The sequence below is a fragment of the Silurus meridionalis genome, chromosome 11 (genome assembly GCF_014805685.1).
Source record: "Silurus meridionalis isolate SWU-2019-XX chromosome 11, ASM1480568v1, whole genome shotgun sequence".
Lineage (NCBI taxonomy): Eukaryota > Metazoa > Chordata > Actinopteri > Siluriformes > Siluridae > Silurus > Silurus meridionalis.
In genome coordinates, this window is record NC_060894.1 from 1,733,637 (window position 1) to 1,752,250 (window position 18,614).

At 37.1% G+C, this 18,614-nt stretch overlaps 2 protein-coding genes across 2 annotated transcripts in view; both read right to left on the reverse strand.

Annotated features, from left to right (window-relative positions):
• igsf9a (immunoglobulin superfamily, member 9a) overlaps positions 1–7,977 on the reverse strand; it is a 42,943-nt gene extending 34,966 nt beyond the window's left edge. Inside the window, exon 1 of the mRNA XM_046861829.1 lies at positions 7,939–7,977. The gene's annotated coding sequence lies outside the window, so the exon portion shown is untranslated. The remainder of the gene's footprint in view (positions 1–7,938) is intronic.
• A 4,313-nt stretch (positions 7,978–12,290) lies between these two features.
• On the reverse strand, positions 12,291–17,197 carry tmem230a (transmembrane protein 230a). The gene is made up of 4 exons (XM_046861500.1): positions 17,045–17,197; positions 16,560–16,664; positions 13,560–13,682; positions 12,291–13,111 (listed from the first exon to the last, which is right to left on the reverse strand). The coding sequence occupies exons 2-4, from the start codon at positions 16,659–16,661 to the stop codon at positions 12,971–12,973; spliced, it is 366 nt and encodes a 121-aa protein (XP_046717456.1). The 5' UTR covers positions 16,662–16,664; positions 17,045–17,197; the 3' UTR covers positions 12,291–12,970.
• Between the last annotated feature and the right edge of the window lie 1,417 nt (positions 17,198–18,614).

The following is an 18,614-nucleotide window of genomic DNA, read 5'->3' on the forward strand; positions in this document are numbered from 1 at the left end:
GCTAGTTTAGCTAGCTAACGCTGAAGACTCCACTAAAACAACCAACACATAGCTTTGAGGAGGCATCACAATGGATCCTTCAGGTACGCTAATTAGCTCATGCTAATAGATACGTAATGCTAGCAGATGCACAGATGTCCTAAACAATTGTGTGCCTCTAACAGGGAAAAAAACACAAATGGATGGAAAAGTCCAGTGTCCCAAAACATTTGTGTGGGAAATCTGCTTGTCAATGGATTCCACTTAAAATCTTTCACCTATTATCAGTTTGTTAGCTGTGGCCTCCATGATTTCAAAGCCTTGACCTAAATTGCAGCGTAATTTAATAGAATGGAATGTGGGTGGGGCTTAAGAGTGTGGGCTTGGAGTCAATTGGAGTCAATTTGAGTCTAAGTGTAAGGCTAGGTGTCCTCTGAATGTTGTGATCTGCAAACTACTGTATTTGTGCTTTTATGCAATTCTGCAATTCAGTTCGCGAAACAAATGAGAAACAATGAGTTGAGGGGAAAATCTATTTTTGGGTGCAATGTTTACATTATAAAATAAACTAATAAAAAAAAAATTTATGTCAGACAACAATTCTACAATCAGCCTGCACTAATAATAGTGACAGAGTTTTGTGTTTACTGTGATATTTTGTGTAGAATTACTGCCATTTATTTGGAAAACCGAAATAGTTACTATATATATATCCTAAAAAAAAAAGACACAAATAAAATTTTTATGACTCTGGTACTTTTGACCCTCAGACCTCTGGTCCAGACTCTAATCAGTTAAAATCTCCTTGAAAACTTTGGGGGTTGGGGTGTGAGCTGAAGCCTTAAAGCAATAAGGCCATAAACACAGACTAAGTACAAGAGCTACTTCAATGACCTAAAGCACAAAAAAAAGACAAAGCAAACGTTATCCTGCTTTACTTCAGCCCTGTGAAGCCGTGCTCTCCATGGCAACCTGCAGGTCCCACGTTTACCCATAAACACAGGCCCTAATGCGTGCTGAGAGAGCTATCGCTTGCCACTAACTGAGTTTGTATGCTGAAAGGAGGAAACAGACAGCTGGTATTTAATGCTCATAATCACGGACTCGGATCTAATCATTGTGGGCAAAGCATTGATTTTTTTTTTTTTCGGGCTAACCCATTTACGGCGCCGGTTCCGTTTTAGCCTTTCCTGACCCAAACAGATGCTACGGACAGATGGGCACAAGACGGTTAGAAAGGTCTCATAATGCAGATTAGCTGGTAGAGATTAGTGGATTAATGATCCGTTGAACTCGGGGGGGAAAAATTAGAAGATTCGACTCAATAACTTATTTGAAATTGGAGTCTTTTCGAGCAGAACCGTGGTGTGTTTTCCGCCTCGGTGTGGATCTTTAGGCGGGTTCGAAAATCACACTTGGGTCTGAGAGCTTCTGAGACACATGGTATCAACTGGTTGATCGGCTGGCCGATTTGTGTAATTTTTTAATAATTTGGCCGATTGTGCTGCAAATTAGGCCGATTATTAACACGTCTGACACACCAAACCGTGCGTGTACATTTTCAACATAACTCTCCCATACCAGCAGGTGGCAGCAATCTGTATTCCGTAACAAAACATGGAAACTGGAAAAGCTAAAACTGTGAATATATAAATCAAGCAGCGTTTCCACCTGCCGTGACCAATACGAATTTGTCATTTTTTTTTCAATCGTCTCTGCTAAATCACAAAGACAAGAGCAAGAATGACAACAATCGTTAAATTTTTTTGTCTTGTGCTAATTCGCTACGCTAACTAGCTAATCGGAGTTCTCTTTCTCCTCGACGAGCTCCGCCACTGCTTAACATGCAGAATCGATGAAAAACTGCTGATGCCATCCAACTGGAGCCAACGGTGCGGGCAAAAAAAATACGCCGACTGACACTTAAAAACCAGTTCACATTCCCTGAAGGCCGACAATTAGCTTGGTGTGTCCAGAGCTTTAAGTTCTTATCGTTAATTTTTAATCTTGCCTTAAGGAACGGTATTGTTAGCGAATCTTCAACCAGCTGTAGTTTCGGGTTTAAATCATGTTTATTTGTTAACTATTAGATTTTATGATATGAAAGAAGAAAAAAAGAGAATCAGGCAAAAAAATTAGCATCATATATCTGCCCTGGTTTCTTAATATCTGCATCGGCCCATATCGCTCGACCTCTAATAAGAAAGTGATGCGTCTCTGAATCGACCCACAGGTCGTCAGAAGTATAAGGCTACGTTTACACCAATCCTGAAACATTTGAAAATTGGCATTTTCGCCTATAAACCCTCCGCACTTTCGTTTTCAATCGTTGACTGAAAACGGCGTCACAGTGTGGACGAAAGACCGAAAATATGCGTTTCCAAATGAAAAATGTCCTTAGCACAGTCAACCACCGGTAATTCATGGCTCGAAAAATTCGCGGATTCTCATGATCTTAAAATTGGCGGGAATCCGCAGCGGGGACGAATGTTCAGGAACGTTAGGAATAACATTTTAAACTGTGTTTTTATTCACAAATTCCATACAATTTTTACAAACACATTATTGTATTATTCATTTTGAGTGATAAATAAAGCATTTCTGTCCAGTTCTTTATATTTTCTGTTGAGTGCATCAAAAAGGAACCAACTTACTGCTGTAATGTCTAGATGAATTCACTAAGATACCATAGGGGCTGCGGGGATGTGTCCAAAATTTTGATTTTTAGAACTTAACCCCCACGGGACCCCTGTATAGTTTAAGTTTGGAGACACAAGCTGTAGAAAATGTGCCACAGAATTGCCGCAAAAATGAGCACTGTTTCAAGAGTTTTATAAAAAACTACTGCTGTTCAGACCTACACGAGTGTCAGGCGACATTTCTTTGGTACAAAAAACGAACAAAATGTAAAGACCAAACTCATTCCAATTCAGACACAGAAGACGAAATAAACTTGAAAACGGAAGTGAATTGGTTTACCAACAGAAAGTGATTTGCATTAACATTCTGAGCTGTAGGAACTGTGCCACTGAGTTCATGAAATAACAGAAAATAAGTTCTGCATGAAGTAAAATCGTTAAACTGCTCCCATTTCTGACCAGTGTTTCAAAGTGTTTAATGAAAACTACAGTCTGTTGACATTCTTTCATATTCTTGGTTCGTTGAATTATATCCAGTGTGAAACCAAAAGTATCAAATTCACTGAATCCGAGTGAAAAAAGGATAAAAATGCATGGAAGCAAAATGAATTCGACTGTGAATCAAACACGCCGTGTGTTTTTTCACACGGTAGAACGAGCTGGAGAACACGTGAGCTGTAGAAAAATTAATAAAATATAAAAATAAAAAATACAAATAAAATATTTAAACCGTGTCCTATTTCAAAACAATAATTCAAAGATTCAACATTTTCTTTTTTTTGGACATTAAATTATATCCAGACCAAAACAAACACCAAAAAAGCCATTAGTATCAAATACACTGATTTTTATGCAGCTAAAAGGACTTCTAGTGCAGATTTGTGTGAAAGGAATCTTCTTAAACGTGGACACAGCAAGTCTTCCACCACATGCAAATTGAACTAATGGATAGGAGGGAAGTGCAAACAAATCTGTCTTCACTGCCGAGATCACACCCTGATCTCCACAGCTCGCGTGTATGTGTGTGTTTGTGTGTGTTTGTGTCTCACACCCTGAGATTTGTCACCTTGTCACTTTGGAAGTCATTCATTAATCCCTGAAGAGATCATTGAGGATGTGACTCTGATCCCTGAATGTGTGTATAAGGTGTGTTCAGTTTGACTCTGCAGCCTCGTAAGAGCCAGAAACCAAAACCTAATCTGATAAGAAACATATACTCATATGAATGAGTTTATTTTTATGCTAATAAAGTCCTCTAGAGGGGTACAGAACACGAATCCCACCCCTAACTCGAACTTTTACTACTGCTCATGCAAACTGAGTTTTCATTCGAGTTGTTGCAGATTTGCAAACACGAGGTCAGAAGTAATCAGAAGTGTGGATGAAGATGTAAGAACAAGTCACACTCGCTAAAACCAATGGACAAGTTCTATCCAGACAAGTCGGATTTTTAATTCAAGTCATTTGAGTTGGTGTTTTCTGGCCATTTCCCAGCATGAGACTGAGCTGAAGAAACAACCAGATGGTTTTTTTTTTAAGTTATTAAAAGTGACAGTTATTTTAGACCAGTGACTGAAACACAAAAAATCCCAGGATAACATCTGACCATTAAGTGAAGGCAAACTTCACTTCCTTTTGTGTGAGTTCAAAGTAAGTTCAAAGTAAACTTTCATAAAAACAAACAAGTTTAAATTCAATTTGAATCAAATGGGTTTGTGTGTGTTTTATTGATCAATGATCAATGCCCCAAAGTGCTCAATATTTCTTCTATCATCCTATTTTAATATCTAATCTAACATCTAATCTAACATCATAGCATCCATTATAACACCCAACTCTAACATAAAAAAAAAACATCCAGTCCAACATCCAATCTAACGCCAAATTCTAACATCCAATCTTAAATCTAACATACAAATTAACATCCAATGTAACATCCAATCCTAACATCCAATCCTAACATCCAATTCTTACATTCAATTTAACATCCAACATCCAATCCTAAAATCCAATCCTAACATAAATTCTTACATCCAGTTGTAACCCTGGTGGCTTCATGTGTGCAGTGTGTGGTGTAAATGTCCACGATAGAGTAAATAAAGACCCTCCATCAGAGACATTTATAAAACATCTTTTACTTCCTGGTATTTTTGCTTGGTCAGTTGTTTTTCCCCTCTGGCTGCATAAGATCCCAATTCCGACTGGCTCTTAAAAACTCACGCTCACCTGAACACTAACTCGCCTGTACACTAACTCGCCTGAACACTAACTCACCTGGTCACTAACTCGCCTAACCACTAACTCACCTAACCACTAACTCACCTAACCATTAACTCACCTGAAGACTAACTCACCTGTACACTAACTCGCCTAACTACTAACTCACCTGTACACTAACTCACCTAACCATTAACTCACCTGAACACTAACTCACCTGTACACTAACTCACCTAACCCTTAACTCACCTGAAGACTAACTCACCTGAACATTAACTCGCTTGAACACTAACTCACCTGGACACTAACTCACCTGAACACTAACTCACCTAACCCTTAACTCACCTGAACATTAACTCGTCTGAACACTAACTCACCTAACCCTTAACTCACCTGAACATTAACTCGCCTGAACACTAACTCACCTGAACACTAACTCACCTAACCATTAACTCACCTGAACACTAACTCACCTGTACACTAACTCACCTAACCCTTAACTCACCTGAAGACTAACTCACCTGAACATTAACTCGCTTGAACACTAACTCACCTGGACACTAACTCACCTGAACACTAACTCACCTAACCCTTAACTCACCTGAAGACTAACTCACCTGAACACTAACTCACATAACCATTAACTCACCTGAACACTAACTCACCTGTACACTAACTCACCTAACCCTTAACTCACCTGAAGACTAACTCACCTGAACATTAACTCGCTTGAACACTAACTCACCTGGACACTAACTCACCTGAACACTAACTCACCTAACCCTTAACTCACCTGAACATTAACTCGTCTGAACACTAACTCACCTGAACACTAACTCACCTAACCATTAACTCACCTGAACACTAACTCACCTGTACACTAACTCACCTAACCCTTAACTCACCTGAAGACTAACTCACCTGAACACTAACTCACCTGGACACTAACTCACCTGAACACTAACTCACCTAACCATTAACTCACCTGAACACTAACTCACCTGAACACTAACTCACCCAACCCTTAACTCACCTGAAGACTAACTCACCTGAACACTAACTCACCTGGACACTAACTCACCTGAACACTAACTCACCTGAACACTAACTCACCTGAACATTAACTCACCTGAACACTAACTCACCTGAACACTAACTCACCTAACCATTAACTCACCTGAAGACTAACTCACCTGAACACTAACTCACCTAACCACTAACTCACCTAACCATTAACTCACCTGAACACTACCTCACCTGAACACTAACTCACACAACCATTAACTCACCTGTACACTAACTTATCTAACCATCAACTCACCTGAAAATCAACTCACCTGAACACTAACTCACCTGAACACTAACTCAACTGTACACTAACTCACCTCTTCCCTGTTTAGTTCCAATCCACTCCTTCTATTTAAACCAGACATAATATTCAATTGTTCTTTTGTAGGTTCTTTTTGCTTTTGTCTTCGATTCTCTCATCGGTTACACCCACATTTATTCACTATTGCCTTATTATTAGCTGTGTTTTTCTGACCGTTTGACCTTCTGAAGACAATCAAGAGAAGATGATTTGCAAAAAACTGTGCTTTCTTGTAATTCCACCAAATGACTTCAACATTGTGACAATAAATGTGCAGGTTAAAGATCTACACCAACAAGGATTTGAGTTCAAAAACTGAACCAAAGAGCGGAGTCTTTCGAAAAAGTCACAGGTTTTCAGAAGTGTGAACAAGATAAGTACACATGCTAACTTTAACCTTATAAAGCCTTCAATTTGACCTTCACAACTTTTGAATTAAAATCAACCTCTTTATATACTGTAGAATAAAATATACAGTACATATACACATATAATCATATAATAAGGCTTAGAGCTCGGCTGTGAGTAAACCAACGAGTCACAGCAGGCTTTAAGTGAGACGATGAGACGATGAGACGATGAGACGATGCCTGTGGTTTTAAGCATCGATCCAAAATCTCACGTTACAGCCAGATGTCCATAACCCTCTTTTCCTGGACCATAATTTACCTTAATGAATATTTCATGTAAAAATAGCGAACCAAACAGCTTTGTGTCAACTGTGGGTGATGATTAGAGCATAAAGAGGCTTTCAGGCACCGATCCGATTGATGTCTGTTGATCCTTAAAACCCTGCGAGAGCAGATGATGGAGTGTGTTTTAAAAGTTCCCCCCACTAATCACACGACTTCGGCACTTTTCTTTCTGCAGTCTTCAAGCCTCCTCTGTGGAAAATCTCCAGAGTATTATACCACGGTTCTGTCGAATCCTCTATTCTGATTGGTCGGAAGGTCTTGAGTCAGTTTCTCTGAAGAGAATCTCAGGGGAAATATGAATATGATCTTTATAATAATGTGTGTCATTTTTATCATTCGGATTCGGACAAACAAGTACTTTATGGCCAAATGTTTTTGGACACCTGACCATAAGATTGGGATGTGCTTTTTTTTTTTTTTACATCCTATTCCACATTGCGTCTCCATTCCACTCTATACCAATAAACGAATATATTTTTGATTATATTACTGTTTTAATTACATGCATACATTATAGTGACTCTGAAATGAAGCTCTTTAACTGCACTCTTCTTTCCTGCTGGCCTGAAATTAGCAACAAGCAGCAGTAGTACTGTTGGTACCTTTATTTCAGTACCTTTATTTAAGTATCTTTATATATTTTTTAAACTCTGCTTTTGAGATTTAGGAAATTTGGATCAGGAATTAGGGTGAGTCAGGATAAGGAATGGTTTCCGAATAAAGCATGACAAAATACATTGCTATTATAAATAAATAAATAAATAAATAAATAAATAAATAAATAAATGCAAATAAACGATTCAAGTTTTCTTCTCCTTGATAGATAGATAGATAGATAGATAGATAGATAGATAGATAGATAGATAGATAGATAGATAGATAGATAGATAGATAGATAGATAGACTCTATGCAAAAGTTAGTGTATGAAAAGCGCTCATGCTCAGGTGCACCTCAGGGTTCTTGTATGGAAGGAACGCACTGGAGCAGGTCGGAGAAGTTCTCAAGTCCTAAAACCCTGCAGTAGAAACTCGTACTTACTAGTGGATGAGAAAAATCCTCACAGCATCCCCGTAATTATTATTATTATTATTACAGAGAGTCAGCATCCACGCGCGGCTCCTTCCCGGTCGCGAGCAGGTTCTTCTTTCCACTCCTCCACTCTCTTAGAGAGAAGAAATAAAAATAAAAAAAGAAAGAAAGAAAGAAAAAGACGTCCCAGATCCTGGATCTCGTTTAGGAAATTATTATGGTGTGGATTTTGTTCATCAGGAAAGTAACCCGTTTCCACGGAAAGTCCGATCCACTCGGCTCGCGCGCGGAGTTTTTCACTTGCACGCGCGCGCGCGTGTGTGCGTGCGTGCGTGTGTGTGCGCGCGCGTGTGTTTGTTCTGTTTTCTCGAGGACGCGCACTCGCGCACACACGTTACCCTCAACAACCAGGAAGAGCGGTGTGTGTGTGTGTGTGTGTATGTGTGTGTGTGTGAGAAAGAGAGAGAGAGAGAGAGAGAGAGAGAGAGAGAGAGAGAGATCTCAGATCAGCCGCATCTGATATCCACTTAAATTTCTTATAATAATAAATAAACTTATAGAAATAAAATATAAAACCATTCAAATTATAAGATACATGAAAACAAGATTTCAGCGCTTTTTATTTACATGATATATAATTTACTAATTAATATTATTATTAATAATTAATATAAACTTTGTTGGTTTGTTTATATTATTAACATTATTTTATTATGTAGAGATTTTGAACTCTTAATGAAAATAAAAGAATAATGACACACTGTACATCTCATTACATCATAGAGTTGCAGTAGAATTTATTTTTAATTATGAATAATTAATAAAAACTACAATAAATATAATTTGTATAAATGAAACTTGATGAACTGTAAATACACTGTAATAAAATCTATTATAATAATATCTTAAAAATGTATAGCAAAAAATTATAATTATTATTAATAACAACAACAGCCATAATAATAATAATAATAATAATAATAATAATAATAATAATAATAATATAAATGTGAGCCCATGAAATGTTATCATAGCTGGTGTTGTTATTAATAATAATAATATTTTTTTGCTATAAATATTTAAGATATTATTATAATAGATTTTATTACAGTGTAATATATGTATTGTGGTATTAATTAATTATTCATAATTTAAAATAAATTCTACTGCACCTCTTTATGATGTAATGAGATGTACAGTGTGTCATTATTCTTTTATTTTCATTAAGAATTCAAATCATATAGAAAGATATAGACTTTTTATATCTCATGTACTTTACTGCACAGTGAAAGTCTTTCTTCATATATCTCAGTGATGTTATAAAGCTGGGGGTCAGAGCCCAGGATCAGCCATGATACAACGCGCCTGGAACACAGAGGGTTAAGGGCCTTGCTCAAGGGCCCAAGAGTAGCAGGCTGGCGATACTGAGGCTTGAACCTCCAACCTTCCAATTCAATACTAATATTAATTCAATACTATTATTAATTGCTAAATTATTGCTTTACAAAATATATGGCATAGAATATCATAGATTTATTTGTATCATCACAGATTTATCTCTCTCACACACACACACACACACACACACACACACACACACACACTGTATTACCCAAATGGGATCTAACAAATGTAAATTATTTCATTAATTATTTCTATTTATTACATTTTTATTTAATCAATTTAATTTCTCAATTTATTTAATAGAATTAATTTTATTTGTATCAAATATTATTCTTTGATATTTTTTTTAACCAAGCAGGCATTTTATTTTAAATAGTTTTAAAATGTAAACTGTTGATGTTTACAAATGTTGATAATAATAAACTGTGTTAATATGAAACGACATGCAATTTTATGCATTTCTTCCATCTAATCGTACCGAATCTGAACCGAAACCGTGACTTACAAACCGAGGTGTGTACCGAAATGTGAATTTTGTAAATATATATTTATATATATATATATAAAACTGTTTACAGTGTACAGTATATATAAAGTTGGTTAGTTCATGTTTATAGACAACAGCAACACACAGCATGTCCTAAACAACATTGAAACGTGTGTGTGTGTGTGTGTGTGTGTGTGTGAGAGAGAGAGAGAGAGAGAGAGAGAGAGAGACCTGGATGTGTACAGGTGAAACACACGTTTTCCTGATGTTCATAAAGTTCCCTGTGAACATTTTCAGGTGATTAGACACTGTTTACTTCCCAACTCTTCCTCATAACACAACATGTACGTGTTTGACACACCCTCTGTACTTTGTCCTTCTCTTCCTCTAGTGTTTATATCACAGCATTTAGAGCACATGAGAGGTGATTTAATAAAACCCAGTCAATAGCAGAAGTCATGAGGACCGATTAAAAACACGTGGTTTAAAACGTGTGTGTGAAATTAAATTGAAAAACTAAAAAGGATATTTGCTAATCTTTTCCAATTAGCACCCAAATCAAATTATTCTCTTGATTGATTGACTTTGGACCAGTCCTTTTACACTCGTGGTCCGAAGTTTCTTTAATTTCCTGCTCCAAAATGTAGGTTTTTTTTACCTGCAATTTAAAACAAAAACGTATAAAACTTATACAGTCATATATAAGTTATTTTTAAATATGTTTATAAAAACAGCTTGGAGATCACTGGAGGTCTGTAGCTAGTACAGCTTCGTTAATTAAACCTTAGAACAAATCTAAAAAGCGATTTTCATTGATCGTTTTTCTCATTAAAACAGGCCACGCCCACAAACCCACAAGCGACATGACAAACTTGTCACCTGCTGGTACTAATCCAGCAATAATATATATTATTATCATTACTAAGCCGTACATATTTGACTATTCTTAACTATTTGTGATGACATGGGCTCGTGTCAACACTGCGGAAATGACAGTGGATCAGGATTTTCCAGCCATATTCGCTTCTTCCCCAATTTATTCCCACACATTTGGAGGCCCACAAAATGTTTTTGGATGCAGGAGAATGACATTTGCTTTTCACTTGAACTTTTAGACCTAAACCCTGTTTACATGACAATGTTCTTGTGCACAAAGCCAGCTTCATGAACATATTATGGGTTGGAGTGGAAGATCTCCTGCAATAGAGCTCCAACCCCAATGAAAATCTTTGGGATGAATGTGAACGCCGACTGCACCTCAGACCTCCTCACCTTCTCACCTACATCACCACCTGACTTTACTAACACCCTTCTGGCTGAATGAATCTCCACAAATCTCCACAAGATCCAAACTTCAATATGTTTTGGAACATCTTCCATAAGGTTGTTATAACAGCAAAGATATACACTAATTAATTTTTTAAAATATATTCATTCAATTAATCTTAATCCCACACACTAAATTTATTTAGCATAATTTCTACTTTAACTTGAGGCAGAAAGAAAATGTTCTGTTATTTTTTTTTTTATATAGAAAGTTTACTGTAAAGTAGCTTTTAATTAAATTTACTTTTCTAGGATATTTCAGTAGACAGACTTTTGCCACTAGATGGCGGTACAACTCTGAGAGACTTCCTTCATCCCCTTCTTCTTCTTCTTCTTCATTCGGCTTCTCCCATCAGAGGTCTCCACAGCGGATCATTCGTCTCCATCCCCCCCTGTCCTCTACATCTGCCTCTTTCACACCAACTACCTGCATGTCTTCCCTCACCACATCCATAAACCTCCTCCTTGGTCTTCCTCTTTTCCTCCTTCCTGGTGTCTCCATCCTCAGCATTCTCCTACTGATATACCCCATGTCCCTCCGTTGCACATGTCCAAACCATCTCAATCTCATCTCCCTCACCTTGTCTCCAAAACGTCCTACATGCACTGTCCCTCTAATAAACTCTTTTCTAATCCTGTCCATCGTCATCACTCCCAACGAACATCTCAACATCTTAGGAATTTTGTATTTTTACTAATGAATCATTTACATGAAATATATATAATTAATTGACAACACTTTTGATACTCAGTGCTATAAGCAGTAATTATTCATCTGTGCAAGTGTTTACACCCTCAATGTAAGATGAAGCAAATATCGAGTGTGTTTGAGTCACAGTGATTGGGTTAAACTGTGTGTTACCGAGGTTGGGGGATTCAATAAAAATATCACGATACTAAAAATATGAAAAATATTACTGTTACATTTAATGGATCATTAAAAAAATTTATATATAAAGTTAAAGTAAATAAATAAAGAACATATTAACAATTAACATAACGTTAATATACTGTATATATATTACACCAAAAGGGTCAAACAAACAAACAAACAAACAAATAGCTGGTTTAATAAATAAATTAATTAATTAGACAATATTAGAGGTTCAATTAAATAAAAAATGTATTAAATAAATAAAAAAAATAAAGTTTCTGCTTCTGTCTTTATTTTTATTTTCATCATCGTACATTAAGACATCACAACAGATATTTGAAAAATATATTAAAATATATCAAAGCCGTTATAGCCATGTTTTTGAGATCTTGTACCCCAAATTCATCTCTGAACAGCTTTTTATTTGTAAAGAATTTTCTCCATTTTCAAATGATAACATTTTCCTATTGAATAAATAAACTAAATAAATGTGTTTACCTGCGAACAGTTAAAGGAACAATAACAAAAACATGGGGGGTGCAAAAACTTTTGCACTTGTTACCCTATAAAAAGTGCAAAAAAAAAAAAAAATTATAATAATAATAGAAATGTAAATACAATGGGAGCAAACTACATAATGCGTAATATAAACGTTTGAACAACAGAAAAACCATAAAATAGTTTATTTTAAACACATTATACATAAACATGAAACATGAAATGTGTACAAAGGCAAATCATTCGGCTTTTAATGTTTAATGCTGAACTTTGATTTACAGATCAGAGGAAATATTGGACTGTATTTTAAATAATGTATATATAATGTGTGTGTGTGTGTGTGTGTGTGTGTGTGTGTGTGTGTTTCACAGGAAGTAAATCTCAGTGAGGGAAAAAAAACATGCAGCTTGTGTAACACCATTACGGTACGGATCGGGATCAGGAATCAGGAATCAGTCGTCGAAATCAGGAATATCGTCGTAGGAGTAACCACGGTAACCTTTAGCGGCATAGAAAGCGATCCTCAAATGATAAAAGCCGGGAAGGAAAACGAGCACGCCGATGATGAGCACTGGAATTGTCCTTTCTGGATTCTGTGGAAACATCAGAATGTTTTTATGAGTTATGTATCTGCAAATCCCTAAAGAAATCTACAGCCAGTTTGTGGACACCTGAGCATGCGTTTGGTATTTCCATTTTGATCATCCCGTTTTTACATTTAGTCCCCATTTGCTGTGATGATAATCTCCACTGTTCTGGGAAGATGTTCCTCCAGATTTTGTGGAGATTCATTCAGTGAGAAGGGTGTTAGTAAAGTCAGGTAGTGATGGAGGTGAGAAGGTGAGGAGGCCTGGGGTGCAGTCAGTGTTCACTTTAATTCATGTTCAATATGATTGGAGCTCCGTAGCAGGAGATTCTACACGTTTCTGAATGTTGACTTAATATGGAATGGGATGTAAAAATCTTATGGTCAGATGTCCACACAAATGTGTCCATGTAGTGTATTTATTCATACTGTAGGTTTCTGAATTGTCACCTCACCTCCACATGAATGTACCTGGTGAGGAGCAGAGAGCCGATAATAATCAGTAAAGATCCGACCAGGAAGAGGAACGTCGCCAGAGCGATGGCCTTGTAAGGAACTTTAGGTGGACTTTTCTTAAACTGAGAAAAAATAAAACAGGAATTATTCAATATTACGCGATGCGTCACACAGAAATACATACACAGTGTATGTATGTATAACCCTCCAACAGGGATGGAAGGATCAGTAGAGCAGTGGATGGAGGGATCAGTAGTAGAGCACAGAAGAATGATAGAGGATGGAGGGATCAGTAGTAGAGAACAGAAGAACGATAGAGGATGGAAGGATCGGTAGTAGAGAACAGAAGAACGATAGAGGATAGAGGGATCAGTAGTAGAGAACAGAAGAATGATAGAGGATGGAGGGATCAGTAGTAGAGAACAGAAGAATGATAGAGGATGGAGAGATCAGTAGTAGAGCACAGAAGAATGATAGAGGATGGAGGGATCAGTAGTAGAGAACAGGAGAATGATAGAGGATGGAGGGATCAGTAGTAGAGAACAGGAGAATGATAGAGGATGGAGGGATCAGTAGTAGAGAACAGGAGAATGATAGAGGATGGAGGGATCAGTAGTAGAGAACAGAAGAATAATAGAGGATGGAGGATTAGTAGAGAACAGAAGAATGATAGAGGATGGAGGGATCAGTAGTAGAGAACAGGAGAATGATAGAGGATGGAGGGATCAGTAGAGAACAGGAGAATGATAGAGGATGGAGGATCAGTAGTAGAGAACAGAAGAATGATAGAGGATGGAGGGATTAGTAGAGAAAAGAAGAATGATAGAGGATGGAGAGATCAGTAGTAGAGAACAGGAGAATGATAGAGGATGGAGGGATCAGTAGTAGAGAACAGGAGAATGATAGAGGATGGAGGGATCAGTAGTAGAGAACAGGAGAATGATAGAGGATGGAGGGATCAGTAGTAGAGAACAGGAAGAATGATAGAGGATGGAGGGATCAGTAGTAGAGAACAGAGAATGATAGAGGATGGAGGATTAGTAGAGAAAAGAAGAATGATAGAGGATGGAGAGATCAGTAGTAGAGAACAGGAGAATGATAGAGGATGGAGGGATCAGTAGTAGAGAACAGGAGAATGATAGAGGATGGAGGATCAGTAGTAGAGAACAGAAGAATGATAGAGGATGGAGGGATCAGTAGTAGAGAACAGAAGAATGATAGAGGATGGAGAGATCAGTAGTAGAGAACAGGAGAATGATAGAGGATGGAGGGATTAGTAGAGAACAGAAGAATAATAGAGGATGGAGGATCAGTAGAGAACAGGAGAATGATAGAGGATGGAGGGATCAGTAGTAGAGAACAGAAGAATGATAGAGGATGGAGAGATCAGTAGTAGAGAACAGAAGAATGATAGAGGATGGAGAGATCAGTAGTAGAGAACAGAAGAATGATAGAGGATGGAGAGATCAGTAGTAGAGAACAGGAGAATGATAGAGGATGGAGGGATTAGTAGAGAAAAGAAGAATGATAGAGGATGGAGAGATCAGTAGTAGAGAACAGAAGAATGATAGAGGATGGAGGGATCAGTAGTAGAGAACATGAGAATGATAGAGGATGGAGGGATTAGTAGAGAACAGAAGAATAATAGAGGATGGAGGGATCAGTAGTAGAGAACAGAAGAATGATAGAGGATGGAGGGATCAGTAGTAGAGAACAGGAGAATGATAGAGGATGGAGGGATCAGTAGTAGAGAACAGAAGAATGATAGAGGATGGAGAGATCAGTAGTAGAGAACAGAAGAATGATAGAGGATGAAGGGATCAGTAGTAGAGAACATGAGAATGATAGAGGTTGGAGGGATCAGTAGAGAACAGAAGAATAATAGAGGATGGAGGGATCAGTAGAGAGAACAGAAGAATGATAGAGGATGGAGGGATCAGTAGTAGAGAACAGGAGAATGATAGAGGATGGAGGGATTAGTAGAGAACAGAAGAATAATAGAGGATGGAGGGATCAGTAGTAGAGAACAGAAGAATGATAGAGGATGGAGGGATCAGTAGTAGAGAACAGAAGAATGATAGAGGATGGAGGGATCAGTAGTAGAGAACAGGAGAATGATAGAGGATGGAGGGATTAGTAGAGAACAGAAGAATGATAGAGGATGAAGGGATCAGTAGTAGAGAACAGAAGAATGATAGAGGATGGAGGGATCAGTAGTAGAGAACAGGAGAATGATAGAGGATGGAGGGATCAGTAGTAGAGAACAGAAGAATGATAGAGGATGGAGGATCAGTAGTAGAGAACAGAAGAATGATAGAGGATGGAGAGATCAGTAGTAGAGAACAGAAGAATGATAGAGGATGGAGGGATCAGTAGAGAACATGAGAATGATAGAGGATGGAGAGATCAGTAGTAGAGAACAGAAGAATGATAGAGGATGGAGGATCAGTAGTAGAGAACAGAAGAATGATAGAGGATGGAGGGATTAGTAGAGAAGAAGAATGATAGAGGATGGAGAGATCAGTAGTAGAGAACAGAAGAATGATAGAGGATGGAGGATCAGTAGTAGAGAACAGAAGAATGATAGAGGATGGAGAGATCAGTAGTAGAACAGGAGAATGATAGAGGATGGAGGGATTAGTAGAGAAAAGAAGAATGATAGAGGATGGAGAGATCAGTAGTAGAGAACAGAAGAATGATAGAGGATGGAGGGATCAGTAGTAGAGAACAGGAGAATGATAGAGGATGGAGTGAGAGAATGAAAGTCACGCCTGTAGAATTTGATATAACTTTGCTGTAGAAGTAGATCCGGGTTGCTTCACACTACGCCTAAAGGTTGTGTATTAATGTGCAGATGTTTTGGAAAAAGTAGTTCCAGTTCATGTTTTATTTGAAACATCTTTGGACTGTGATGTAAAAACTGGTTTTCTTTATCCTTCTCATTTCAGGGAAAATGGATGTTGGATTATTTATTTTAATTAAAAGTTATTCCTCCTCACCTGCAGGTCGATGTAACCTTCATCACTGTCTGCTAATCTGGAATATTTCACTTTATTGTTTGAGATTCCTCCACCGTCTGAACTGCTCAGAGCGGGCATCATGACCTGATCACAACATGGAGTAGAACAAAATTAACTTAATAATAATCATAATCATAATAATAAAAAAAATTTATTTGCATACAGTACAACACGATTTTAAACGTAGACAATAGAATATAAAATATACATGAATATAAAATAGCAGTAACACATACTGTAAAGGAAACAATCTTTAAAATAATAATAATAATAATAATAATTCTGTTAAAAAAACATACACAAAGAAGATAAATGATGGTGATAAAAACATGAATGTGATCAAATATAGAGAAATATAAATGAAATAAACATTCTATTCGAAGCTTATTCAATTGACATATTAAGAAAGTTATGACTCGATAATTATTTTAAAGCAATAAAAAATTAATAATAGCGTCACTAACGTTGTCTGAAAAGTAGCAGGAATCAGGTTTCCTTTTTTTTCCTCCACAGAAAATAAATATAATAATAGAATATCAGAGCTGTTTGAGAATCAACTCTCTAAATTGTTTAGAATGTTTACTTCCGGGTTTCTGACGCTATGTCACGTGACGTCACAAGAGAGGCGGTGTTTCCTTTTCGTTCGCGTCCGGCTCAACAAATGTATACAAAAAAAAAAAAAAAAGGAATCCGCCATATTGGACAGGCTTATTAACTGCTACGACACGTCAACGCTTCCGCCATATTGGAAAGGTCCACATTCCACACCAAGTCAATAGATGTCTATGGGAAGACGCTGGTGGCGTCTTTCTAGTCATTAAATTTTTTTGTATTTTAGAAAGAGAATGTGAAAAACTATAAAGGACCGTTATTATTAATACTCCAGAACCAAACTAGAAAAAAAAAAACAAGACATTTTCTTATTTCTTCATGGATGCACGCAAAAGAAATCCGAAAAAATTATGATTTTAAGTAATGACACAGGAATTAAAATTATTATGTTGCCAAAGGAACATGTCAAAATATGGGGCAAGATAGCTAGAAGATCAAACAGGTTAATCAAAATGACCTTGGAACCTCATCTTAATGTGATTTTAGATATGGCGGAAAAAGAACTGTCGTCTTTATCGATTTCAGAGCACTTGGTGTGTGAATATGGGAAAATTGTGGGGTTTTCAGCAAGAAATGTAAGAAGATTAAGTACTGAACATGGTGCAGGACTGATTTCTATCTCCGACTCACATTTGGAACTAAAGGTTGCAAAAGGAATCCACTTCATGGCATAACAGTCTATAATTCTATTTACACCTAATAAGGACTTTACAGTTTTTTTTTGCATTGGAGCATTTCTCTTATCAAAAATAAAATTCTCAAAACTATTTGTTTCTCCACATCATTTAGTCATTTGTGCTCATCATAAAAACATTTCTTGTTGCTTTTGATCAAATTGTTTAGTACATTATTTTAATATATTGTGTACAAGTGTCTGCTGTTTTCTACGTTATCAGTTGTTTATTTCATGTTGATTAATTTATATTATACTGATTTCACCTGAATAGTTTTAACCCCCAAAACATCTCAGCATCAGTTTATTGTATAAGTAAATGCAGAACCTGCTCCACCCACTTTGAGAACAAGTCCCACCCACTTTGAGCTCAAGTCCCACCCACTTTAAGCTCAAGTCCCACCCACTTTGAGCTGACCCCGACCTCCGTTGTTACCTAACTTGAGAATTCAGCTCGGTCAGGATAACGGTTCCCGCCATATTGGACAGGATCGCTAGCCAATACTGCACGTGAACGCGCCCGCCATATTGGAAAGGTCAGATTCCATTACAAGTCAATGCAAGTCTATGGGCAAACACTGGTGCCTCAAGATTAAATTTAACAGCACGTGTCTTTGTGTTTATCCGAATTATCGAGGTGCAGAAGCCACTTGGAGAAGCTCATGATCCAAAAGCCTGACATCAAATGTATTAAGTTGTCTACAATAACCTGAAATATACATATTGGTGTTTTACTCTTATGGAAAATG

Coding starts and splice junctions, on each gene's coding strand:
- tmem230a (XM_046861500.1), bottom strand. CDS start 16,661: ATGATGCCCGCTCTGAGCAGTTCAGACGGTGGAGGAATCTCAAACAAT. Junction 13,683..16,559: donor AAGGTTACATCGACCTGCAG/GTGAGGAGGAAT, acceptor ATTTTTTCTCAG/TTTAAGAAAAGTCCACCTAA. Junction 13,112..13,559: donor CCAGGTACATTCATGTGGAG/GTGAGGTGACAA, acceptor ATGTTTCCACAG/AATCCAGAAAGGACAATTCC.